This window comes from Podarcis liolepis (genome assembly GCF_965112155.1).
Source record: "Podarcis liolepis genome assembly, chromosome: 4".
NCBI classification, from domain to species: Eukaryota; Metazoa; Chordata; class Lepidosauria; order Squamata; family Lacertidae; genus Podarcis; species Podarcis liolepis.
The window spans coordinates 70,921,246-70,948,576 of NC_139558.1; the positions used below are offsets into that span (position 1 = coordinate 70,921,246).

Genomic DNA, 27,331 nt, shown 5'->3' on the forward strand with positions numbered 1-27,331 from the left:
CTTTGGGGACAGAGATCATGTGAATAATTGTTCAATGGTGGGTTCAAAAACTGTTTGAGAAGGGGAGCCTATATGGACACCAAAATTTGTAACTGATAGAGTGTGCCAGGAAAGATTTCCAAAATGGATAGCATTTCCATCTCTTTGGGCATTTGCTTCTAATCCTTCATTTTATTAAATAAATATGCCCCTGCTCTTTGCACAGAAAGCAGCAACAATGATTTATACTAAGAGATAGTTATGCTGAAAATAGAATACTGCCTGCAGTGATAATTCAAGTTATTAGGCTTTATTCAAAAGTGACAGGTATAGTAATTATCTATAATTTAACAACAAATAATTTCACTTAGTTCCCAACATAATCTGTCTAAGCTCTGTTAGCTTCATTATCCGCTTTAAGCATCTTGAAAATAAACCAATTGTTCCTTTTCTTATTTAGTCTGAGCAACTGACAACCTTGTTTGGTGTTCTTTTGGACTCTGTTGCAGTCAACTGCGCAAAGAAAAGGCCAATACTGCTGTTTCTTTTGCTACAATACAACACTGAAAGCCATCGCAGCACTTGGATTGCAGTGAGTGTCTACTGTTGCAATCGGGGACAGATCTAGTCCTACAGCTAAAGAGCCCAGCAAAGCAATGGAGACAGAAGGTGGCGGAGCTGACAATTTTCAGACATTTAAGAAAAGGAATCTGGAAGACAGAACCTGAAATGAAAGGAGAATGGGCTATTTGAGAGACAATACCCAAGTAATCTCAGCATTTAGAAAGGAAACTGAGACAAAGACCAACTAATTACTGGCTGTTATAGATGATGGAGACCCCCAAACCAGGTTCTGGAGCTAAAAGAGTAGATTGTGAGGACAAGGAAAGTCTGAGACACCTGAGTTATAGTGAGAGTGGCTAACACAAGAGCCACTAACCTCATAATATGTAGTTAAAACACAACATGTGACAGTTCTATGTTTCTTTGATTCTATGATCGTGTTTGATGTTTTGATTTGTTGGAAGCCACCCAGAATGGCTGGGGCAACCCAGTCTGATGAACAGAATAATAATTATCCCTGCCTTCCACAAACAACAGCCAATGAAGGGCAGTAATGGTCAGAGAAAGGGTAATTTGATAATTTCATACCACACACTTTTTCTACTACACATTAGTGGGTGTATGTAGTACCGTTAGCATACCTGTAGCCCAAGAACCTGACCTCAGAAAAGTGATACGCAGTCATGTGGGTTTGTAATTATAGGGTAGTAATCTTAAAGCTAGTATTAACTGAGAGGAGGAACATTAGGTATAGGGGAATAGTTCCCTAGCATAGCAATATGCACTTTAAACAGGGATAGGGAATCTCTGGTCCTCTACAAGTTGTTGGGATTTCAGCTCCCATCAGCACCAGCCAGCCTAACCAATGGGAAATGTAGTCCAGCAACATCAGAAGGAAAACAGGTTCCCCTCTCCTTGGTTAAAAAGGAGTTCCTACATCTCTATAGCTGCAGCTCTTTGTCAAGTTCCTTTAGGGACATAGAAACCTGCCTCACACTGAGTCAGACCCGTGTCCATTTAGCCTTTTGCCTACACTGACTAGCAGCTTCTCCAGGGTTCCAAACAAGAGTCTTTTTCCAGTCCTACCTGGAGATACTGGGGATTGAGCCTGGGATCTCCTGCAGGCAAAGTGGTTGCTCTACCACTGAGCTATGGCCCTTCCCCTTGGCTAACAAACTGGCTTATCCATACTCTGCTACTTGCAAAACAAGGCACTTGTTATGTTCCAAAGAAGCAGGATGAAATGCAATGTGGAAACCAGAGAAAAGGCCAGATTTGATTTGGTTGTACTTTTAGAAAGAAAATCCTGGAATGTAATTTAATTTTGGCATGCAAATTAAATAAGCTCCTTGCAGCAGAGATCTATTCATTTTTCTACTTGCGTCATTTCCTTCTATCCTGCTTTCCACCTATATTACATACGATTATTTGCTGGATGAATAGTTCAAGCATCTTCAACACAGAGTGCACAGACAGACCCTTTGTGAGTAGTGCATGTACTTATGTAGGTTTGGCTCTAAAGCATAAATCAATGCATAAAGAAGAGGCACAGAGCTAGCAGGCATGAACCCAGTCCCCTCCTCCCTGTAATTCTACCTATATTTGTGCTTGGAAAAGGGCTAGTCTCACTCCTGCTCCATCTAATGAAGACAACGGAGGAATTCAGGCAATTGGAGGGGACAAAAAAGGGTCCAAATAGGCAAGGGAAGCGCCATACTTTTGACAGTGGCTCTTCAAGGTTTCAGGTGAGGGACATTCCTAGAGCTACCTGGAGATGTCAGGGGTTGAATATGAGCCCTGCTCCTTGCAAAGCAGAAGCCACAGCATCCACAATAATACTCTCTGCTCTACTCTCACACTTCCCTCTGCTCTTCGCTGAGTAACAATCTGCTGATGTGTTGGTATAAGGAGAATGGTGTAGAGAAATGGGTTATATAACAGAAGGTGGGGAAAACCAACAACCTTGCAATAGGTAGGCTAACGTAAGGAGGAGCTTTGAATCAAACTGTGGTTTTGCAGCAGCTAGATTCAAAAGCACGGCAGTGGTGGAAGCGGCAGGAGATTCTGGCCAAACCAAGACTCCATATTGGGTGCAGTCCACCCATTACAGAACCCATGGTAAACAACCCATGGAAAGTAGCCTTCAGAAAGGTAGTTCCTGTGGGAAGACTCCAAATTTCCAATGCCTCTCCAAGCCATATTCCTGAAAAGGTAAAGGACCCCTGGATGGTTAAATCCAGTCAAAGGCGACTATGGGGTATGGTGCTCATCTCACTTTCAGGCCAAGGGAGCTGGCATTTGTTCACAGATAGCTTTCTGGGTCATGCGGCAAGCATGATTAAATCACTACTGGCGCACAGAGGACCGTGACGAGTGCCAGAGTGCATGGAAACACCATTTACCTTCCTGCCTCAGCAGTAACTATTTATCTACTTGCACTGCTATGCTTTCTAACTACTAGGTTAGCAGAAGCTTGGACAGAGCAACAGGAGCTCACCCTGTCACATGGATTCGAACTGCTGACCTATCAATCGGCAAGCCCAAGAGGCTCAGTGGTTTAGACCACAGTGGGAGTACCCAAATGCAAGGCGGGTCATCGTTGAATTTAAATTACTAGACCCCATTTCAACAACATGTTAGAGAAATTCCATGTGTCCTTTTCAACAACATGTAAGAGAGATTCAGGTAGGTAGCCATGTTGGTCTGACGCAGTTGAAATAAATAAAAAAATTGTCCAGTAGCACCTTAGAGACCAACTAAGTTTGTTCTGGGTATAAGCACATGAAAGCTTATACCTAGAACAAACTTAGTTGGTCTTTAAGGTGCTACTGGACAACTTTTATTTATTTTTTTATTTAAGAGAGTCCATGTGTGCTTTTCTCACTGATGTCAAACCCGTTTTTCTCTAAAAAACAAACAAACCCAAGCTTAACTAGAAGATCACCCTAGTTAGGATGTTTTAAGAAGTAATTGTTCACTTGCAGTAAGTGAGAGCCATTCATATTATCAAAACTGAACTTGTAGAAGAGGACTTAGTTTTCAAATAAGTAAATAGTTGAAACATATTCTACTGACATTGCTCTGAGAGCTTATCTTGATGCATTATATACAAAGCTCCTAACAACAGAAGTTCTTATACACTGATAATACAACTTCCATGATATTAATTATACCACATTATATTACCTGATACTGTATTGTTTTTAATATAGCACTTACCTATGGAGAAAGTATCTGAACAAGCAACCATCTCCTACCCCACACCTGCTCATTCCTTCTTAGAATTACGTGAGAGGCAAGCCTAACTTGCTGTAAGGTTTGTGCCTCTAGTAAGCTCATGTGAACTAAGGCTCAACTAAGGCTAGATTCAGCAACGAAATGACAATCCATTTACATTCTGATTGATTAAAGCTAATGCGAAGTTCCATGGACAACTATTATTCTTATGAGATGTGATGCATGCCATTGTATGATGAAAGCTTCAAATGCTCAGACTATCATGGAATAACTGTAATCTTTACATGACCAATGAGGTTATCTAAATCCATCTTAACAGTCATTTAAAAACAATCTGCTTTCTATCCTCAGTCGTCATGTAATGTTTCAGGCTATAAAGGGATGACTGTATTCGTGTATATAATGTAGTGGACTAAGCTCCCATTCTCATTTCTGCATATTTCATAACTAGCATGTTTGCCCTACATCCATATCAAGGAGTCTGAAAATATCTAAAGCTGTACTTATAAAAGTGACAGTTTCGTTTCATATTTATTGGTATGTATAAAAGCTAGTTTTCAACATCCCCCCTTCCTCCAGCATAACAAATAAACAGAACAATGGGAAAAGCTATGCAGATGAAAAATTGGGATTTATGTAAACAGTAGGAGCTGGCTTTGTTTCAAGAGCACCTGTTGAATTCTATGTCTGGGACATAGGGGAGCAGGGACACAACCTGTCCGCCACCTTAGGTCAAGGGTGGGGGACTTGTGGCCTGCTAAATGTTGTTGAACTCGTAACTCCCAGAAGCTCCAGCTGCTGTAACCCAACATCTTGTGGGGGCAAGCAATGTTCCCTGTCATTGCCTTGGACACTGGGCTCATGAGAGGCAGGCAGATGGTTTAATCTCTACCCCAGTCTTCAAGTATACCTATTTATCCTGCATGAGTGTTCAATCTGCACCTTAGCTTTAAATGGCTTGGGACCCAGGTACGTGAGAATCAAGTCCTGTAACAACTTGCCCATACCTTTAGGTCATCTGCTGGTGCCCTTCCATATGTCTCCCCTGTCAGAAGTAAAATGGGTGGCAACTAGAGAGAGGGAATTGTCAGCTCTGTGGTAGCCTGGCTTTAGAATGTGCTTTCCTCAGGAGGCTTGTTTGGAAGCCATGTTGTATTCTTGTAGGCAGCAGTCAAATCTACACAGGCACCTAAAGTTCTTTTTACTGCTGACTCATCCTTGTCTGCGTTTTAGTGTATTTGAATTCTGTTCACCTTGCAAACCACCATGGGATCAATTCTGATGAAGAGCCATATCAAAATGTTTAAAATAAATGAACATACAGAAGGCCATGGATTGGGTGATCACATCCACACTCCTAACTATGTTTTCGGAATGCTATATAAAGTAAATTTGGCAAAGAGAGTGTATCTTTTATAAAATATAAAATGTTAAAGAATTTTATCAGCGAAGTCTTACTTTGATTTCTTCATGTATAGCCAGTAAGCAACACCAGCAATCAGAGCTGCTAGAAGAAGACCAACCACGATTCCCACTATTAGCTTTGCCTGGTCATTAACATTTTCCCTATTATCATCTAAAACAAAAGAAGAAAACGATGATGGAGTGTTTTGATCAAACAAAGTATGGAAAACTGACTACAGATTATACATATCCCAAAGTGTTTCTAAACTAGAAAAGTTGATCGAAAAGAGCATTATGATAGCATGCACATTTTATGGTACTGACAGTGATTTAACTGGCTGCAATCCTTAACCCATTTGCTCCACAAAGGTCCTATAGCCCCATTTTATTTCAGGGACCACTCCTAAAGTTTCATCAAGCTTTTACAGATAACTGCAGTCTACTAACTGTAAAAAGACCTGTGGTTTAGAAGCAATTTTTAATCCAGAATCCTCTCTTTCCCGATTTGCCAATGTTTGGCAAATATGGAGAGACTTATTTAAAGCATTTTTACTCCGCTCTTAGCTGAAAAGGGACTGCCAGAGCAGGTTACAAATACAGTGGTGCCTCGCAAGACGAATGCCTCGCAAGACGGAAAACTCGCTAGACGAAAGAGTTTTCCGTTTTGGAGGTGCTTCGCAAAACGAATCTCCTATGGGCTTGCTTCGCAAGACGACAATGCCTTGCGAGTTCCTGCGGGGTTTTTTTCCTTCCCCCCTTTTTCTAAGCCGCTAAGCCACTTATCAGCTGATCCGATCAGCAGATAAGCCACTAAAAGCCGCTAAAAGCCGCTAATAGCGCTAATCAGCTAATCCGTCAATGGGCTTGCTTCGCAAGACGAAAAAACTGCTAGACGAAGAGAATAACAGAATGGATTCTTTTCGTCTTGCGAGGCACCACTGTATCAACAATAAGGGGGTCATGACAGACTAGGAAAAGGGATTGGGGAGGGGGTAGGAAAAAACCAAACTCAGGTACTAGTTCATTGTTAGAGAGTTCTAGAAGCAAGAAGCTGGAATGGAATGAGTTCAAGGAGAGGAGGAGCTGAATGTTACTAGTATCTCAGTTGAGCCAATGGAGAAGCCATGCAGTGTATGTTCTCCCTCTACTATGGCATGATGGAATGACTGCTGTTAGGTGACAGTTAAGGGAGGAGCCTGATGGAATGGATAAAAAGTAAATAAGCATTCTGCAAAAGCTGAGATGTGAATGGGAGCACATGAAAACTTGTTTGATCTGAATATTCTCTTCCCTCACCTTTTTTCTGCAGTCTGGAAGTGTCTGTGTCAAAGAGTTCTACCCTTAGGCTTTGGGGCACATTCAGAATTAAGGGAAAGTGCCATTATAAAATACTTGCTGTGGGTGGCATCACCTATCATGAAATGGCTGCTGTGCCCAGAATCAATCAGAAATGGGCAATCAATAACTTGCATGGATATTATTACATGGGAAGCCCATTCTCAAACAGCCATCAAATTAAAGATTGCTTTGGTCACAGATCCAGTGTCCACCAGTGCAGCTATGACACAAAAAACATGGATCTAATTACAGCCCCCCCCCCCATGATTCTCACACAGGATACTAAAACGTCCCACCATCAAAGCACAGAACACATCAAGGGACAAAGTGGTTATGTATGATACATTTCCTGGGTTTGTCTCTCTAAAAATACTGAGCATCCAGAAGGATCCACTCCTTAGGTTCCATCTGCTGTGCTGGCAAGCACTGGCGATGTTGGCAAGCACTGGATCAGTGGCTTTTAGTGTGCAGACCATATACGCTTTAAATCTGATGGCGGTTCTGAGACAATGCCGTGCAAAATAATTCTAGAGGAATTCTGCAGGTTGCAACTTTTGCCCAGACCACACAGAAAAGCAAACCGAGATGGGAGAGGGGATGTGCTTTCTCTCTTTCTGTGTGTGTGTGTCTCAGATGCTTGCTCACTCTCTTTGTGGGTGCTTTTTGTCCAAGAGTGTGTCTGTGACACTTCCTTACTCTCTGTTTAGGGTATCTGTGCATTTTTTGCATTATGAGGTGCTTTTTGTGAGCATGAGGTGCTTCATGTATGTGTGTGTGCTTTTGCTGCCACACTGCTGCCTCACTTTCCCTCATCTCAGGATGTACTCATCAGCGCAGAGAGCATTGTGACATTGAGCTATTCAGATCCCATGCTCAGCATGGGATCTGAATAGGCTGTACATTTTGGGGAATACAAGACGGCCTTTGCTTATTGAAGTCAGGAGATGACGGTCATCATTCAGAAGCACCACTACTGTTTGGTTCTGAATAGAGGGGAAAAATGCTTCTAGAACACAGGAGATTGATCTTTGGACAGTTCTACAGACTGCAGATTTCTTAGACCTTAGAGTAGCAGCACCTTAGAAACTTCTAGTGAATGAATTTTGATGTTGAAACTTAGGATCATAAAAAACTGCTTTATATGGACTCAGACTATTGGTCCGTGTCTAGTTCATTATTGTTTATACTGACTGCCAACAGACAGAAGTCTCTTCCAGACCTCACTGGATATGCTATGGACTGAACATATGACCTTCTGCATACAAAGGCAAAGCTCCACTAGTGAGCTATGGCTTTAGGAACTTGTATCCCTGGACAAATCTGACAAATCTATGTTGTTGCTGGCAATGTTGTTGTCATTGTTCTCACTGACCACAGATAGATTATGAATTACCAGGATTCGACTTCCTTCTAACCCTGGGTGGTATTTAACCAGGTTTCACTCAGAGTGGACCCACTGAAATTAAGGGGTGGAATTAAATGTTGAAGTAATACAATTATTCCTTCAGTGCAAACATTCCTGTCTGCCCAACGGAAGAATCTCCCTTCTCCTCCCCAAATTCACTGTTTGGGGGTTCTCCCAACCCCCAAACTGATTGGGGTGGCATGAGGAAGGAGAGTGGGGCATATGCAGGACTTGTTGCACTGGCTCCCAGTAGCTCTACTATTGAGTTGAATCTGGCCCAATGGACCTAACTTAGTAATGTTCATTAATTTCAATGGGTGTGCTCTTGAGTAAAACAAAGCTGAGTACCATCCTCTCTCTCTGCTCTGATGCTACATACTGTATGTGGTTGTGTTCCTTACTCCAGAACTAGGTGAGGGATCAGCTTATATATTGTGGAATAAAGGATTTGAGTAGGACATTCTTAATATCTTCTAGCACGCACTTATAGTCCAAGACCAGTAATATAATAAACTGGTGGATGTGCAGCTATCCTTTCAGAATTTTAAAATATATGTTAAGGGTGCAATTTCCCTGGAGAGCCTTCTAGAGGTCATGGGATACAGTGGATATATGCAACATCTGAGACAGAGTTCCAGTTTTGGAGAAGAACATCCCCAGTGTTATTGGATTCTCTGAAGTCAGAAAGGGTGAAAGGGGGCATCCAGGAAGTGGCTGGGATCCAAATTACTCCTGTACTCAGCACTCTCCAACCCGGGATGGGGTGGGGGATGGAGACGGGGACTAGATATGTTTTCTGAGCATGCTCATCTCTCCCCAAAAATAAATAAATAAATAAATAAATAAAGTCTCTAGAATACATAGGCAAGAGACTGGATAAGCCAGTTAAATTGCCTTTGTAATTTGCTCCCTCTATTTTAGGATTGCAGCCTTAAAATTTAACATTTTATTTTAAGAAGAAGAAGAAGCCTGCTCTTTCCTAGGAATGGAGCAGGCTAGGAAAGTGAATAAAACATTTTAAAAATATAACTGTGCCAAGTAAGTGGTGTTCTGTTTTTATGTACTTACCACTTTTTTCTTCTGGTTCGTCAGATTCAGGAATACTTACTGAAAAGGGTGGGAAAAATGTGTTTTTTTAAAAAAGCTGCTGATGTATGAAAGTCACCTTCAAAGCTTCCAATCTGCTATGATATTTATTTAACAATAAAATGATCTATTTTTCAGCTGAGCCAGAAGTGTTCATACTTAATGCAGCATCAGCCACACAACAAAATGATTAATCTTATTTTTTTAGGCAGCAATCCTTACTTTATATCTATAATGTATCATATGAAAGCGCTTTATTCCAAAAATGACAAGTTTAATCTTACAAATGCTTAGTCAGAAGAAGTATTTATGTGTTCCCCTGTACTGCATGCTGACTTTTCATCACTTGATTACTGTAGACAGAGAGTTGATTAAACTTTAGCACCCTGGGGTGAATTCATCCAAACATCCCTTGATCAATGTGTGTGCTGGAGTCAATAAACAGGCCAGGAAGGGATGCCCATGCAAGTCCCACTGCAAATTCAACAGCAAAAACTGCACTTCCAGAAACTGATGTGATTTACAAAGCTGGGGGATCTAGAAAAGACAGGCAGTGCAAGGCACTCTCTCTAAATTCAGGAAATTAAGCTCCCCAGCCAAAGCTTCATGATAGGATGGTCATTATCTCATGAATAGCTAAGGATTAGTCTTCTAAGCCAACCTGTATATTGTGCATTTAATTCTTATTGGTTATGCCCAGCCCTCACAGCTTATACTGCAGATGAAGGGATTGCATATTTTCAAAGCCTTCAGAACTCCAGATTTTTTTTATCTGGGAAACTTGATAATTCACCAGACAGAATTCACTACTACTGTGATTTCCTCATGGAATGTGGTTGTGTGTCACAGGTATCTGGTGGTTGGTTTTCTTAGTGACAAGCAACCTAATTATCCTCTGATGGCCACAAGGTATTGTGAACCCATTGCTTTCTTCTTTTTTAAGGCAGCAAGCAGCAGCACAGAAATTCACCATAGCATGGCTGGCCTCTCACACATGTATGTGGCATTTGACACTGAATAGTGATGTGCGGATGTGCCATGCAAAGCTTAAGATGGAAGATTTCCACTTTTACCGTGGAAATGCCTGGTATACCAATAGCTCTGTGTCACAGGGGAGCAGTTCAAAACAACTTAAGTGCATGAGTGGCACAGCCTCTTATGGAGGTATGAGGAGAGCCCCTAAACAGAACTGCATTCCCGGTGAATTGGTTGTATGATACTTTCAGCTGGAATGCCACAGCTCAATACAGAATGACACCAGACTGATTCTTTAAAATGACCATTGGTTTTCCATTTGCCCAGGTCTATTCAGACCAAAAATGAAAAGCTTGCATGGCTGTTTGCATGAAAGGGTGGTGGACTGACCATACAGGGGGACAGACTTTGCCCCATCTTGAACTCTGAGGGCTACTAATACATTTTTAAAATTAAAACTGGGATTCCTCAGTATATTTTTACAGAGGTCATCTGGAACCTTACAGGGTATAGCTTACAGGGTATAGCTGGAAAGATAATTTATTCTGACTCAAGCACTGAGGCAACATCTTCGTCACCTAGAACTGATAATTGATTATGGCTGCAGTCCTACATACATTACCTTCACAGTGGCTCCCACTGAATTCAGTGGTACCCTCTGCTAAGTAAACGTGCATAGAAGTCATTTGCTGGTCACATTATCTAAATTACAAAACACCAGGGAGCAGGGAAATGTCAGGTAGATCTGCCTAGAGTTTGCTATAGGCAGGCTGAGCCGTTCCTAAATGAACAAGTGTCCAAACTGATGAATTTAATTAGAACACTTATTTGGTCTTGCACAGAAGGTAATGGTGACATCTCAGATAATTCTGAAAAGCTTTCAAAAAACAAACAAAACAAAAAAAGCCAATGACAGAACAGAATGCAGCAGGCTGTGCATGAAAAACTAATAGTTAACAAAAGCCTGATTTATGATGGGCTTCTGTGGCATGGAGACTTATCAGCTAGAAGTGTATTAGTGTAGCCAAACTCATTTTGCATTTCTGGGCATCTTCTCGAAAAAGAAACAAGTGTCAGAAATTTGCCATGGCAACCCAGTTCTGAGAAATGAGTTGCAAAGTGTACGCTTCCCCCTTCTCCTTGTCTATGTGAGGACAATGAAGCAACTTGTAAACAACATTCCACCACAGAGCCACACACGAGAGAGCGAGGACAGTGATGGATATTTTATGTGAAAGTAGATGAAAAGATGAAAGAGCCATCAGTCCTGCTCTTGCCGTTTTAAATCTTTTAAAATAAAATAAAAGTACTTACTAGCAGATACGTTCAAAGAGGTCACAGTTCTTTCTAGCTGATTTTCTGCAATACACGTCAGCGTAACATTCTCTTCAGGAGCAATTTTGATTTTACTAATAAACTTTCCATTTACATATTTGGTCTCCTCTGTCTGGAAAGAAAAAAAGAATATTTTGAAAGTTTGTAGAAAGGACAAAGACTGTGTGTGTGTGCAAAGCTACATTAGTAGCTTTGCTTATATATCTAAATTAAGTACTCTGCATATGTGTACTTTTGTATATACATACAAATGGTAACACTGTTTATCATGGGAATTTAGGTTTCTTTCTCAAATTTCTAGAATGAAACTCATCTTAAACTCTGAATTAAATTTTAATATCTGCCTTCCCCCAACACATTTTCTCCCAATTCCCACTGCAGAACATTCTACTTTCTGCACTATTGGAAGGAAGATATAGAAAGATTCCTCATGGCAAGTGTTTCTGCTCATGTAAGAGTGGTCAAATTGAAACAGTGGGTCATGTTCTATGCAGGCTCTGCTCAGCGCTCCCGTTAAATATTTTTTTTTCTTGACTCCCCCCCCCCCGCCAAAAAAAGTAGGTGTGCCTTATGGTCAGGTGCGCCTTATGAAGCGAAAAATGCAGTAGATGTCTATTGCCAAAGGCAGCCTTTACGCATTATAACTGCAATCCTAACCAGAAGTCATAAGTCAATGATGTTTACTTGCATGTAAGTGGTGTTAGGATTTCAGCCTTAAACTGCTTCCCACTCTGAATTTGAAAAGAGCAGTGGAAAACATTATTCTTTTCATATGGAATGAAGTGATATATTTTGTTTCTTTGGGTTTTTCTCAGCCTCTTTAGCAAAGTGAGAAGAACCATCTAGATTTGACTGGCCGGTTTCAACCATTCTAAATCTTCATTTCAAAAGCAAAACGAAATGTTAAATTATTTTCCTTCCCACTCTTACTTGAAGTTTTCTTGTCTTAATATAACTAAACTGTCCTCACTGCCTGTGCCTGAAATCAAGGCAGTGAGGGTGGCTGTAATCCTAATCCCATTTACTTTGGAGTAAATCCATGGGATTTACTTCTGAGTAGAAACATTTGGAATTGCAGCTGTTGATAGTTTCCTGATTGGCCATTAAATGCTTGATTAGCTTTGTCTTTAAAGTGTCAGGAGAGAAGAGTTGTTTTGATGTGAAAGTCTAACTGACTACCCCTCTAGAAACTAAATTAACTTGGAAAGGGAAGACACAAGGAACATAACTGATTTGTAAATATCTGTTGATAGTTGAAACATGTATCTCTACTGTGTGCTACAAAAAAATACACATTAAAATATGTATATTTCCTCATCAGCGGATGGTAAACTGAGACACAGACATGTGCAAAATAAATTAATTACAATGGAATGGAATACACAAGATGGAAGTGTGAAGAAATATTGGAATGGATTTAGGTATGTTTGCATGCCTCTAATATTTGTCTTTTGCTATGACTGAAAGGAAAATGCAAGAAGTAAGGAGAAAATTACTTGCTTTATTTATGACACCTCCACTGCTAGTCCATTGTACTGCTGGTTTGGGAAACCCTTCCACATGGCAGGCTATCATTTTATATGATCCATCTGTGCTAGTTCTCTTTGTCATTTTGATCTGTGGTTTTCCTTAAAAACAAAATGGATAATTTCTTGAATTGTTCTTCCTACTAAATTCCCAAGGGATTCGAAAACAATAATAAAATTGTAATACAATTTAAAAATAAACCAAGGTATAAAGTAATTCACTTAAACTATCATATTTAAACCAAGAAAGACCAAAAGTTTGAAAACTGTACAAAATATTTTTTAAAAAACCAGGCAAACATAGACATTTTTATCTTTTAAAAATATGCAGGCTCAGACTTGAGTGCTGTTTTTCTGGGAGGGCATTTCAAAGTGATGAAGCAACATAAAAATTATAGTCAACATTGTAAGATAAAGAGTCAGCCTCACATACCTTCTACTATCAACGTAAGAATTTGCCTTTTCTTTAACCCTTCAACTTCCTGTAAAGTAGTTTCGCAGATGTAATTTCCTGCATCTTGGTACTGTAAACTTGAAAACGATGGACTTGCTCTCATTCTTGTATTGTCCTGATAAAAAGGAAAAAGCTAAGCAGTGCAAATTGAAGTCATGCACACCTTTGGTCAAGGTGGTCAACAGATTTATTTATTTTTTAAATGCACTGTAGTACAACCAACTCACAGTGTTAACTACTTGGAGAGACTACCTAATTTGCCAGCAGAAGACCTTGGATTTTGCTTCCCCATCAAAACTATTGTTATATATTAGTTTAACGTTAATGTGATTTGTCCCCCTCCCCCACTTTTTTAAATCTAACAACTTATTGGAGAAGACATGTTCTCCATCCCTGCTATTCATCACAATCTGTAGGTCATTTGAACCCCGTTGTTCCCAAAGACCAAGTATGTGAAGGGAAACATAGAAAGCTACCTTATACAGCATCAGACCACTGGTCTCTCTAGCTCAGTACTGTCTAAGTTGGCAGTAGTTTTCTAGGTGTTCAGACAGAGCCCTTCCCCAGCCCTGGAGATGTTGGAAATTGAACATGGAGCATAGGGGAATTGCTACTATCTTTTACTGCAGCAAAAGTAGCTGGAACTACAAGTATCCAACCCACTCCCACTTTTGAGCAAGGCTATTTATTCCTGTGTGTTTCTGGAAGCCATTACAAATATATAATTACCTAATTTTACAAAAAAACAAAACCCCAAACTGATCAGATTTGAACAAGCTTCCACATCTGCTATTCCTTAAAGACCCGATAGTGCACTACATCTTAACATATTCAAAATGATATTTAATCATATTGATATTGAAGTGTGATTTAATTTAATTTGTATGTAGATAAAAGCCTCCTTTTGAAGTTCCGGGTAGAATGCTGCTTATTGTTCTTTAAAGCCAGATGAGATCTAAAGAGTTAGCAGCTGCAATGAGCAGGTTGACAATAGCAGGGTTATTAACAATATTTACCTTCAGCCAGAATACAGTGGCATTTCTACTGGAAGAGATTGTGCAGGATACAGGCAGTGCTTCTCCAATCTGCTTAATAACTTCTCCACTGGGAGTAAGTGACAAATCCAGATCTGTTGGGGGAGAAAGCACTGTCAGATAAAAGTCTCATAAATGTGGCTCATTTAGTGAGCTTACAGAAGGGGTGGGGGGGGGAACCCTGTCAGCTAATTCCAGTTAAACTGCATTTTCTCAAAGTCTCAGTCAATTCCCTCATACAATAGGACAGAAAATAATCTCCAAAAGAAGGAAGCAAAAATATTTGCACATCTATGTAATTATTCGGTAGTAGAAAGTGAAACACCACATTTTCCTTGCTGTATCACTTGACAAACAAAAGGGATTTGTGAAGAAAGACAATGATGTGAAGTGGGTAGATGGTGGGAGGCGTACAAGGAGGGTATTTGTGTGTGAATGTTTTTGTTAGATGTGAGTGTTTCTGTTAGTGGTGAAGGTGAAACCTGAATAGTAATCTTAAAATATAAAAATAATCTTGTATAATGGTCAGAAGGATGGCAGGTTTTGTTCTGAGATGTGTGTAGCATTTCCTTACTATGGGATTAATAATAATAATAATAATAATAATAATAATAATAATAATACCCTGCCCAGCTGACCGGGTTTCCCCAGCTGCTCTGGGCAGCTTCCAACAAAATATTAAAAATACAATAAAAACATTAAAAACTTCCCTAAAAGTCAGTTATTTATTTCACTGACATATGATGATAGGGCATTCCACAGGGCAGGCACCACTACCGAGAAGGCCCTCTGCCTGGTTCCCTGTAACCTCACTTCTTTCAGTGAGGGAACTGCCAGAAGGCCTTCGGCACTGGACCTCAGTGTCCAGGCTGAATGATGGGGGCGGAGACACTCCTTCAGGTATACTGGGCCAAGGCCGTTTAGGGATTTAAAGGTCAGCACCAACACTTTGAATTGTGCTCGGAATGATGAAAATGAGGGTGGTGGTGGGGAATAAAAGGCATTTATAAGCAGCTTCCTCCTCTACTGGCTTTGCTTTCAGGGGACATTCTGGAACCCCAACAACTTCACTGAAAAAGTTATAACCCCGAGAAAATTTGCTAGATCACTTTGCCACTATTTGAAGTGAACTCCAGTTGAAGTGACACATATTTCCATATTTTAGTTTAGCACTAGTAATTACTTAAAAGCTATGGAAACAGATAAAGCGCCTCCCACAGTCTCTGGTCACCTTCTCTCATTCCACTAGACCCGTACAACTTTGATAACCACCAAAAAAATGTCAACGTATCTGGTTAGGCAGACCAAAGTTCTCTAGCTTTATTACATTGTCAGTACTAAAGTGCTCCATGTTCCTTAAGCTTGCAAACTCCTCTTCCTGTATCTTCACCAGTGAGAGAAGCAAGAGATCAAGTCTCTCAACAGGAAAGTGACATCATCTACATTTTTCATTTACGGACTCCATTAGGAACAGTCTTAAAGGAAGCACAGAGTCAGAGGGTGCAAGAGAGAATGCAAAGCTATACGCTGCTACGGTAACTGTCCTTATTTATAGCTAGTAATACCTGCAACATGACTGATACAGGCCTAATTTCTTTACTGTCAGTGGACCTAGGAATGCTTATCTTATCTGCCTCTGCAGCTGCTTACCTAGCAGACCATAAGCATATACAAACACTCTAGCAACTGCTGTCAAGTCCCATCCTGCTTCTTCCCACACCTCCCCCCTAATGTGATCCCCGAATCAAAGCCATAAAACACAGGACAACATATCCTATGACTACCCTATGACTACTACTTCTTTATCCTGAGTCAGGGACTGAGCTTGCTCTTTTAAGTTCCCCAAATTCCCTCTAAGCGCTATGTAACCATGGGAGGAAAGTGAAGCAAAAGACTGTCCCTGTCCCAAGGTAATTTTCTTTCTATGTTTTCTCATTTATTTGAAGCTGGCTAAAACCTCAGATTGAGTGCCCAAAAAGATGAGCTGCATTAAAATCTTGCCACACACATGAGATGAAACAGGAACGCATTAAATTATTGGCCTTCACCTAGGAAAGACTGAAACTTTGTGGACTAATCCTTGCACCACCAGCCAGGCCACCACATGCATCTTTCATGATTAAGTTGAGCCCCGACTCGGCCAATGCCATCATCCTTGATCTGCTCTTCTACACAGTGAAATTTGGTGATGGTTTATCCCAACTTGGTGAAAATATAGACATGATGCTTAATTAAAGTTATTGCCATCTAATATTTTATATTGAAACAAAAGTTTAAAATACAGGCAACAAAAAAGAACACCCTATATTTCAATATAACACTGGCAACAACCCCGAAAAATAAAAATTATTATTATTTATTATTATTATTATTCCATGGATATGCCTGTAGGATGAGTGAGACTAAGAAAATGCCTACTATCTAATGAAAAATAGATAACTAATATTTAATTAATAAGGGACATAGTGCTATATAGCACATTTCAAATCTATATTTAACATAACATATATAATAATTATAATATAATAATATATATCATAATCAGAAAAAAATAGAGGGATTTGTACTTGACTGGATTTGATCAGAAGCTGTAGGAGCTTCCACATGGGACATAAATGGAAACCATAGTGCCACAATCCCATTTTGTTTTAAAGGATTCGTGCCTGCTGCATCTGCCAAGCAAGTTTGCAGAGTCCCAAATTTTATCATTCCATTGCTGTTTCGATGGTTGCTTTGGAAACTTCTAATTACATGCTATGCATGACTTTGCCACTGTATGCAATTGCTTAAGAAGCTTTTTATGCAGGAAGAGTCCACAGCTCTGAGAAACACTTAGAGATCATGTGCAGGGGGGCCTTGATATTCCTTCTATCTATGCTACACCCCCTTTCCAATCAATTCTGTAAATATATTTTGCACTGGTGATCCTTTGATCTACAGGTTTGTTTGATAAAACATGCATTTGATGTTGCATGAAGAGAAAAAGGAATGTTTGAAAAATTACAAAAGATTGTGGGGTTTTTTGGGGGGTTTTTTGGTTTTTTTTTTTGAAGAAACAACCTGTGCAATTGCTACATTAACGGATTATTAGAAAACACGATTGCTTGTAGCTGCTGTATTTAAAACAAGTCAAATTTTAATTTAGTGTTAGCAAATAATCAATCTCTGTTGCAGTGCACATGCAAAGTAAGAAAGCGACAATGCAAAAACTGGATCCTCCATATTGCTAAACCACTATGAATTAAGTATTATTTAAATAAATGTGTGAAATGCCCACACTTGTTTATATTGTTACATTATACATTAGTTTTTGTATTCTCCTTTTTGTATTTTGTTGCCATAAATCATATTGGATGGACCTTCTCTTGAAAGTCAGACCATAAATATGGTAGGGGAAAGTGGAGTTATACTTGTTTGCAAGTGCCTCCATAGCAATGTCCCTTCCATTTGGAAATATTAAAATGTCAGGAAAATGATTAGCTTGAGGATTGTCCCATACAGTGGCGTCTCTAGCCATGCATCTTACAAGATGGATAATCATTTGCGGTACTAGTTTCTCAGGTAGGAAACAGCAAGGGGATAGAAGACAACATTCAAGTCTGAATTTTATTATTAAATCAATAACTTTAAAAGATGTAAAAGAAAGTTTCCTGGTTATAAAATGCTGGGTTATTTTACATCCAGCAAAAACATTTCTAAAATCCAATAGCTGAAAGACCACATTGTAGCTGCTGAATAATACATTTGTTCCCCCTTATCCAGTTTGTTAAATTATCAGATTTGTAAAATCCCAATAGAAAGAAATGAAAATAAATTGCATGAAGTTTTAAAACAAAACACCAGTGAATCACAGAAAAGCACATAGCACATCACTAGAAGCAAGAAGGAATGATATGTGTATATAATTTAATCACCAGCCTGAGTTGCACATCCAAGCTTTGAAAAACTTAAGTTAGCACATGAAGACTGCATTCTAAATCAAGCTAAGCTATGATTTGACCCCAGCTGCCTCCTGGACTCTCAAGTTCCTTCCATATGGCAAAGTTTAGAAGCTTTTGCTTCTGCTTTTATCTAATTGCATTTTTTTGTGTGTGTTATCAAGACTGACAAATTGTGGTTAGCATTAACAAGCTCATTTCAAACCATGGTTTTTGAAGCTGACTTCTTTAAACTAATCATATTTAACATGTCCTGCAGTTCTGGGTGTGGAAGTCAAAGCTTCCAAACGTCTCCTGACTGTGTGGGAGCAGGAGGGGGGGGGGGCGGATAAGCCAAGAAAAGGCTATGCTCATTCATGTCTCATTAAACCATGGTTTAGCATGATGTCCAAAAAAAGCCATTGAGTTGCCTTGACCTGACCCCTATAAAAACACTTAGATTTGGCATGGAACATGCTAAGAAAGGACATCTGTTATGAAATAACATGCACTTTTAAAAGGAAAACAAAGACAAAACTACTTACAATGTACTGTAATTATAGTGGAATCCATCAAACTCTCATCAGTCAGTGAACATCTATATTCCCCTGTTGCATTTCTTCTAACATCAGTCAGTACATAAAGACTTGAACTTCTTATAGGGTCTGGTTCCCCCTTTTAGAGAAAGTTTAATAGAGAAATTTACTAATGAATGAAAATAATGTTTCTATTTTCTGCAGCTACTTTTATTGCAGCAAGACTATAGTAGTATGACAGACTTCACTTCTCTTTCAATGAAGAGTACAAACCATCATGGTCAATTTTTAGTGATCAATTTTATATTTTGATAAGTAGTGTAATTATCTGGATTTTCACCAGATAAAATATGAACATGTCGACACCCAGACATTGTATTAGATTTTATATTACCGTTGCTAGATGTGTGATATCATAGAATCCATTCACTGTTGCACAATTTCAGAATGGTTGAAAATGAACAAAAATTTGAGAGATAGCTTGAAAATAAGAGATAGAATCATAGAGTTGGAAGAGACCACAAGGGCCATCGAGTCCAACCCCCTGCCAAGCAGGAAACACCATCAGAGCACTCCTGACATATGGTTGTCAAGCCTCTGCTTAAAGACCTCCAGAGGAGGAGACTCCACCACACTCCAAACTACAAGAAAGAAGATTCCACCTAAACATTAGGAAGAACTTCCTGACAGTAAGAGCTGTTGGACAGTGGAATTTGCTGCCAAGGAGTGTGGTGGAGTCTCCTTTTTTGGAGGTCTTTAAGCAGAGGCTTGACAACCATATGTCAGGAGTGCTCTGGTGGTGTTTCCTGCTTGGCAGGGGGTTGGACTCGATGGCCCTTGTGGTCTGTTCCAACTCTATGATTCTATGATTTCTTGGCAGCAAATTCCACTGTCGAACAGCTCTTACTGTCAGGATGTTCTTCCTAATGTTTAGTTTGGACTGTGTAAGTGGAAAAACCCCAATACAAATAATTTCAGCTACTTGCTGTTTTAAATACCCAAAATTATTAACATGTATATTCTTTCATGTCTTGAAACAATGTCATTTTAGGAAAATGTGCATAGAAAATGCAATAAGTCGAAAACTGCTACACCTAGATTGGCAAATTATAAATGTTTCTTCAGAGTAGTGTTTAGTATAGGCCCATTTTGTATGCAACACTAAACCATACCACCCCCCTCCCTGCCTCACCACCCAAATCATGGCAGGTAGGCAATACTTACAGGAATGTAGAAGAAAAATTCCTGAGGTGGAGGATTACCATTTCCTGAACATTTTAGGGTGATATTATCACCTTCTTTAATGGTATTTCTTTCTGTAAGTACTTGAATTTTAACCTTCTCCGTAGGATCTAAAAAGACAGATGTTTCAGTTTTTTTATTTTAAAAAACCCTCAGTCTCTTCCATATACGTAAAGTGTTTAACAACATTAAGTATCACAATAATGAAGAGGCTTACATACCCCTTTCTGCTTCAAGAGCTACATGCATAAAAAAGTTAATGAAAAGCCTATTGCACGATCCCACCACACAGTCGCCCTGGCAAGAACTAAGGCCTTCTACTCTCCAAGCAGGTAATGACACAATATGCCTGTGTTTTGTGAGTCAATGGGCATTGCTCAAATGAGTTGTTTCATTGCAGAATTGTAATCTGTGGCTTTTTCTCCAGGAAATGTGTGAACCAGGCCAGGGTGTTATTAATTACAGAATACCATTCAATAGTTGCCTACAACAGTCACATCCAAAATATGTGTGACTACTGGAGCCATGTTGGTAATGCTTCCAGAAGATAGTTCAGGTTTTTGCTAAGTACCAAATGGAATACCAATTTAACCAGTAATCATAGCAGGGCAGAAAATGCCCCTGCAAGTGAATAGGTGGTAACATTGCTGGTGTTCATTTGGTTTGGGGGTTGTGGGAATAGTGCAATGGAAGCACTCAGTTTTTAGAAACAAAACAAATCATTTTTTAAAAGTATTGGAATCATGTGGACATGGGATATATTTTCTCATTGCTCGTTGTTCAACAGGTGCCCCAGGAGCTTGAAGAAGAGAATAGAATAGGCATTCCAAGCTGCAGTAGAAATGCTAGTTTGGGGAAGGCCGTTAGCAACACATTATTTATGTCTGAGTGCATTTGAAAATGGAATTTTGCTGCAATAGGCAATGTCAAACTCCTTCCTACACTTTCCTTTTCAACCATTCCCTCCCATCTTGGAACCTTCTTCCACACTGCTCCATGTCCCTGAAACAGCCTCAGCAAGTCAAACCCATCCTCAAAACACCCTTCTGCAGTGGCACCTTCCCTAAATAACTATAGGGCAACCCATTTGTTCGCCATCCTTCCTGTCAGTTCCTGACCCCTAATTTGTTAATCCAATGAAAACTGCAAACTTATGTGCTAGGGAGAACCAATCCTAAAAGCAAAAACCACCACAAAACAATAATAGAAGGATCCCTCAAAGCAAACAGATGGTCTTTTAATGGTATAGAGACGGGTACTTATACTTACAGTGAATGTCAAAGGCTACTGATTGCGACCGTATTGTTTCTTGTCCTGTTGGTCCAAAATACGTCACCGAACAGGTAAACTGTGCATTTGTGTCATCCTTTGTTGGCTTATATTCCAAAGAAGATATCACGGTGTAGAGTCCAGTTGTTTGATTCACTTTTGTTTGTTCATTTATAACAGCTTTTGAAAGAAAATGTATGATTTTCAGCAACTTGAACAACTGTTGATTGTTGTTGTTTTTTCAGCCTGTCCTAATGATATTTTTAAATGTATGATGTGACAGTCACAGATACTCTTAAAAATGAACTGCCACTTTTAGGCAGACTGCAGAAAAAAAGAAGAAAGTAGGCAGGCAGTGTGTACAACCTGATCCTAAATATTTAGGATTAAGGTATAGCTGTTACACATTATTGGGATCAAAAACTTCCAGGTTTGACATTATCAAAATAATATTTTGTACACTAATTACATTTTAAAACCCTTACATTTTCTGGGTCAAGTTACTGTGGGGATGGAGGGAGAAATGTGTATATCAAATCACAACATCAAGATGCAGTCAAAGAACTAAGTACAGCATTTTTGATAAAGATGGATAAATGCAGTCTAATTGTGAATTGTCTAAATGACCTGCTAAAATGATATGAGCCAACACCAATTTGTGAAGGAATGCAAATACGAAGAATTCACACTCAATTCTAAAACTTACCTTCTTCAGTGGGCTGCAAAACAACTCCATTCTTGAACCACGTAAGGTTTCCCTTTGGATAACCATCTTGAGAGATACATTCCCCAAGCTTAAAAATGCAAAGAATGTTCAAATTATTACAGTTTTGTCTTCATTTATAGCTACATTTATAGCCATTGGATCCAACATATCCAAGGAATTTAATTTGTTCTCTGCATTGCTGCTGCTGCTGTAGTAGTAGTAGTAGTAGTAGTAGTAGTAGTAGTAGTAGTGTTTCTTACCCATCCAGAATGGGTTACAACAATAAAACATACAATTATAAAAGCAAATAAAACCAATAACTATAAAACACATAAAGATGATGTAAATATAACTGAACAGTATAAATTCAGCAAGAGAGTTTGGTGTCTCAAAACAAAATACCTTAACTATCAAAGGTATTTGAAAGGTATCAAAGAGGTCTGTCTTCAGTATACAGCAAAAGCTGTCCCACGAAGATTGCTTAGATGCACCTCTGTGGAAAGGTAGTTCCACAGTTTAGGGGCTAGTACACATAAATCCCTCTTGAGGCCATCATTCCACACTCTTCTTCTCTCTTCTTCTTCGACAAGAAGCTGCTTGTCTATAGAGGGCAACTTACCTGACAACTGGTTTAATATTATAGTACAGAGGGTCAAACTGGATGAAACAACAATGGACATATTTCCCCTCCAAGTATCTCCCCAAGAGGTCCATAAGAAGCACCAATCCTCCCCTTCTTCTTTGCTTTACCTGTCTGTTGCTCCACCCACTTCCCCACCCCGATTCCCAGCTCACTTCTAGTATTAGAAAAGTGACTAGAGCAACCAAATGCTCAGAGGTAAGACACAGGACGTGGAAAGATTCACCACTCCTTTCCTGCTGATATAAGAAAGATGGCCCTGCCCCATGTTGCCTGGGCCTAAATCAAAAGTGAGGGGAAATCACTGGGTAGGGGGAAGAATTAACAATTAACAAAACAAATGGGCTTTTATGGTGGTCACCCTCATTGATGCACTTAGTGCGGCTGTATCTGGAAAAAGCAGGTATCTGAACAGCATTATTTGAGTCTCTTCAGGGTTTATAGGTATAAGGTGTGCTGAACATCCCAAACCACCTTCCTCAAAAAGCAACTTACACAATAAGAAATAACAATCAGGGTGTGTGTGTGTGGGGGGGAGAACTACAGTGGTACCTCGGGTCCATACTTAACCTGAAACTGTCCTTAACCTGAAGCACCACTTTAGCTAATGGGGCCTCCTGCTGCTGCTGCACCGCCGGAGCACAATTTCTGTTCTCATCCTGAAGCAAAGCTCTTAACCTGAAGCACTATTTCTGGGTTAGCGGAGTCTGTAACCTGAAGCGTATGTAACCTGAAGCGTATGTAACCCGAAGTACCACTGTATTAGCTTCTATATGGCAGATTTTAATGGCAGACTTGTCCTGCCAGAGTCTGATCATTGCTTGAAAAAAACTTCTATCTGGATTTTCTTTGGGGAATGTGTTAAGTAGTGTTAAGCTAGTAGCTAGTCAGATTTGTATTGTTTGTACAATCACAAAAACAAACAGGAGAACCCAAAAAAAGCTGTATGTTGGCATTTGCTGAGCTCTCATCTGCTTTTGATTGGCAGTGTCTATGGGAAAAATCAGTTACTTCATTGGGTCAACAAATGATGTTTCTTATGCAGCAGCTGTAGCCCAACAATAATGTTAACATTTGAACTGGAACCTGTGTGTTTTCTTTCAGATTCAATATTTATAAAATGGAACAGGTAAAACAAGGATGCACTTTATTTATTCACTACATAAATGATGCAGTTAAGCAACCTTCTTCCCCACCCTAATAGATATCAGCAAATGCCAGCACTCCTTTATATAGACATAGTGGCTCTGATTTCATTATCCCAAGCAGGTATGAGAAAAACTACTCTCTTAATTTGGGACTTATTGAAAGGAGGAATTACGGTAACACCAAATGGCTGTGTAAAAGGCAATAAGGAGCTTAAATGAGTCATGCATGGTTGTCTCATTCAACAGCATCACTCATTTAAGCACTGAGGGCCGTAGCATATGAAACATCCTATGGCATACCAAGGCAATAAAATTCCATTTGCTCATTTCATAGAAACATAGAATCATAGAGTTGGAAGAGACCACAAGGGCCATCGAGTCCAACCCCCTGCCAAGCAGGAAACACCATCAGAGCACTCCTGACATATGGTTGTCAAGCCTCTGCTTAAAGACCTCCAAAGAAGGAGACTCCACCACACTCCTTGGCAGCAAATTCCACTGTCGAACAGCTCTTACTGTCAGGACATTCTTCCTAATGTTTAGGTGGAATCTTCTTTCTTGTAGTTTGGATCCATTGCTCCGTGTCCGCTTCTCTGCAGCAGCAGAAAACAACCTTTCTCCCTCCTCTTTTGTTGGGAACTATAGCAACACTTTATTATACTAAGGGTCATTGTATGTTAGAACCAATGATAAAAGTTTTTGTTACTACAGCCTTATCTTGCTTGTTATTTGGTGGTGAGTTAGTCAAAGGTTGTGGATTTTTCATATGCATACACTGTGTCTTAAGTTAATTATAACATTAATTTTTAATAATAGGGGTTGCTGCACCTGTTAGCCAACCCCACCAACAACTTTGCAACCCCCTTGCCCCACAGCTGGCCAACCCTTCATTCCTTTACACCTCACAGCCTATATAACCCCACACAACTTGTTCCATCTCATCCAGACACAGTTCAACCCAAACCCTAAACATCTTGCCCTAATCCTCAATTTAAAGGGGGTGGGTGTAGCTTCTGTAACTTCACCCTCTGAAGTCCCTTCTACCCACCTTTGAACAGTTTGCTTGGGCCACCTGCTACTTGTGCTGCTTGCTTGATCAGCTGCCTGCTGTTCTGTTGTCATGCTGGAGCTATTGTGGCCATGTGAACTGCAGCTGACAACAGCCTTACTGTTTTACTATATAGCAAGGTTAGGGGTATTACATATTTCTCTTTAATACAGAACACTCAAGTAATAAATCCATAATAGGCCAAATCCTATCCAGTATTTTGTTTCATTTATTTATCAACCCCCTTTTTGCTTCAACCTTTAGGGTTTTATGTATGTTCCTCAGAGGCTTTGGGTTTGGAGATAGCAATATACATTTGTATGGAGCTTGTAGGTTGTATTAATTAGCCCAGGGAAGTTTGTATTGATGATTGTTTACATTGGCTGTTTACAACATGGGGGGAAAAGCAGACAATTTGAAGGAGTTTAACAGAGAAGGCTCACTTACCGTTTTTAGCTGTTCTGTTTCTAAAAATGTTGCTTGACTTATAATTTCAGGCTGTGATGGTTGTTCTGTAATTTAAATAAATAAATATTGAACTATCACATCATAAATTGTTAAGATTTGAGCTATGTTTCCAGACATTTAGTTACGTGCCATCATCATCATCATCCTGCGGCTATAGGGCGGTAAATAAATCGAATCAATCAATAAGGCAATTATGACTTCTGCAGCCCATTCTTACAGGCTAAAAGAGGTATTGAGGAAAGTATTATATTATATATCTTATTAATTAAAATCATTTATATACCAATTTTCCATTCAGTAAACAAAGCAGTGCACTGGGGCTTGTCCTTAATGTTTATATATTCTTTGACTGCAGTCCAAAACAAAGCTATTTCTGTAAAGGGAAAATTCTTCATGGAAAGGGTTTTTAACCCCCCACCTTGCTTACAGGATTGTGGCAAGGTCTCTGGAGGCTCCCATGAGATCTCAGACAGCCCCATGAGATCTTGCGGGAGGTTCCCAGAGCCCTCATGAGAATGTTCCAGGAACTGTAAGCAAGGTACAGGGCATAGAAGCTATTTTTGTGCAAGGGAAACCCAGTGGAGGAGATCTCATGACAGCCCCCAGAGCCTGGTAAGCAAGGATCTCCTGCCATTTATTTGCAATCTGTGTAAGCTTGCAATTGCATAAGTGAATTAAGTTTAAACTGAGATTCACCTGTATGCATATATAGAATTGTCACCATCACGCCTTTAACACTTTGCTTGCTTGGAGCAGAAGTGAACATTTGAAGTTCCCTTTTAGACACCAGTAGCTAAAAATTTGGTTATACGAATGCTATAAACAAACATCTGTATGGTTTATTGACATCTCATGCTAGGAATTTTCTATGTAAAGGCCACACACTAGTGAACATCCTTGTTGGTAGGTAATAAGATTACTTGGTACTTACTGAACACCTTTACTATTGTAGGTTGTTCAAAGACATTATCCTCTGTTACAAGCATGCACACAAATCTCTTTTCATCACTGATTCTTGCATTACTAATTGATAGTGTATAATTTTCAGAGAGATTTAATCTGTCTTTGTATTCCAGGACATCGTCATACTGTACGGTTTTTTTGGTTGCAGATCGGAAGGCAATAAACTCCGAAGCCTTGTTTGCCATTTCCTAGAATAAAAGAGTCAAAGTCTATTAGTGTATTCTTATCTATCTAGTACCCTCTCTAAAATTACACAAAAGAAATTATGAACTGATTAAATCATACTGAATTTGTAAGGGCACTGCACCAATCATTCATTCAAGAGCAATGCAACTGCAGATTCCTATGAGAGGTGGTGGATGCTCCTTGCAGGTTTTTAATAACTGCACTAACTTGGCCCACTCACTGCTCACCTATAACTCCACTTTACTTATGAACATTATTTAGCATTATTTAAAGTGTCAGTCCCAATACAAATCCTTGGTGGACCCCACTACCATTGTGAATACTGTCCACTTATTCTTACTCTCTGGTTCTGGTTCTTTAGTTGATTCTTAAGGGGAACCTTCCTCTCATACCATGACTGCTATGTTTACTCAGGAGTCTTCAGTGAGGGAGTTTATCTAGGGTTGCCATGCATCCAGAATTTCCCAGACATAGCCAGTATTCAGCCCTTGTAAACAGTGTCCGGATAAAAATCACTAAAATCCCGACATATGGCAGCCCATGTCAGTAGTGTGGTTTTTGAGATTCTGCAAAAAAACCTGCAACAACTCAAAGCTCAATAACTTTTGTGTCTGGATTTTCACTTTTTGAAATATGGCAACCTTAGTTTATCAAGCTGTTTGAGAGTGCACAATGTATAATGGATTATCTTGATCCACATGCTTATTTGACAAATCCCAAAGAACTCCAGAAGCTTAGTTAGATAGGATTTACTTTGTAGAAGCCAGGCTGGTTCATCAACAAAACCTGTTATTCTGTATGCTTGGTAATTTTATCTTCAAAGATGCTTTCACCATTTTTTTCTGGAAAAATGTTAAGATAACCAGCCTGC

The 27,331-nt window shown here is 39.5% G+C and overlaps 1 protein-coding gene across 9 annotated transcripts in view; it reads right to left on the reverse strand.

The window, feature by feature from the left end:
* Positions 1–27,331, reverse strand: part of ALCAM (activated leukocyte cell adhesion molecule) — a 116,648-nt gene that overhangs the window by 11,147 nt on the left and 78,170 nt on the right. For 2 of the 9 annotated variants that reach the window (XM_083498651.1, XM_083498648.1), the window contains exons 3-14: positions 26,243–26,462; positions 25,291–25,355; positions 22,008–22,095; positions 21,302–21,481; positions 20,015–20,142; positions 18,800–18,929; positions 14,320–14,432; positions 13,283–13,418; positions 12,824–12,951; positions 11,303–11,435; positions 8,996–9,034; positions 5,239–5,356 (exon numbers count right to left, since the gene is read on the reverse strand). In XM_083498651.1, coding sequence (XP_083354777.1) covers positions 5,239–5,356; positions 8,996–9,034; positions 11,303–11,435; positions 12,824–12,951; positions 13,283–13,418; positions 14,320–14,432; positions 18,800–18,929; positions 20,015–20,142; positions 21,302–21,481; positions 22,008–22,095; positions 25,291–25,355; positions 26,243–26,462 — 1,478 coding nt within the window. Of the gene's footprint in view, positions 1–5,238; positions 5,357–8,995; positions 9,035–11,302; positions 11,436–12,819; positions 12,952–13,282; positions 13,419–14,319; positions 14,433–18,799; positions 18,930–20,014; positions 20,143–21,301; positions 21,482–22,007; positions 22,096–25,290; positions 25,356–26,242; positions 26,463–27,331 lie in introns of all 9 variants that reach the window. The other 7 variants (XM_083498652.1, XM_083498649.1, XM_083498653.1 and 4 more) reach the window with 5 other exon arrangements.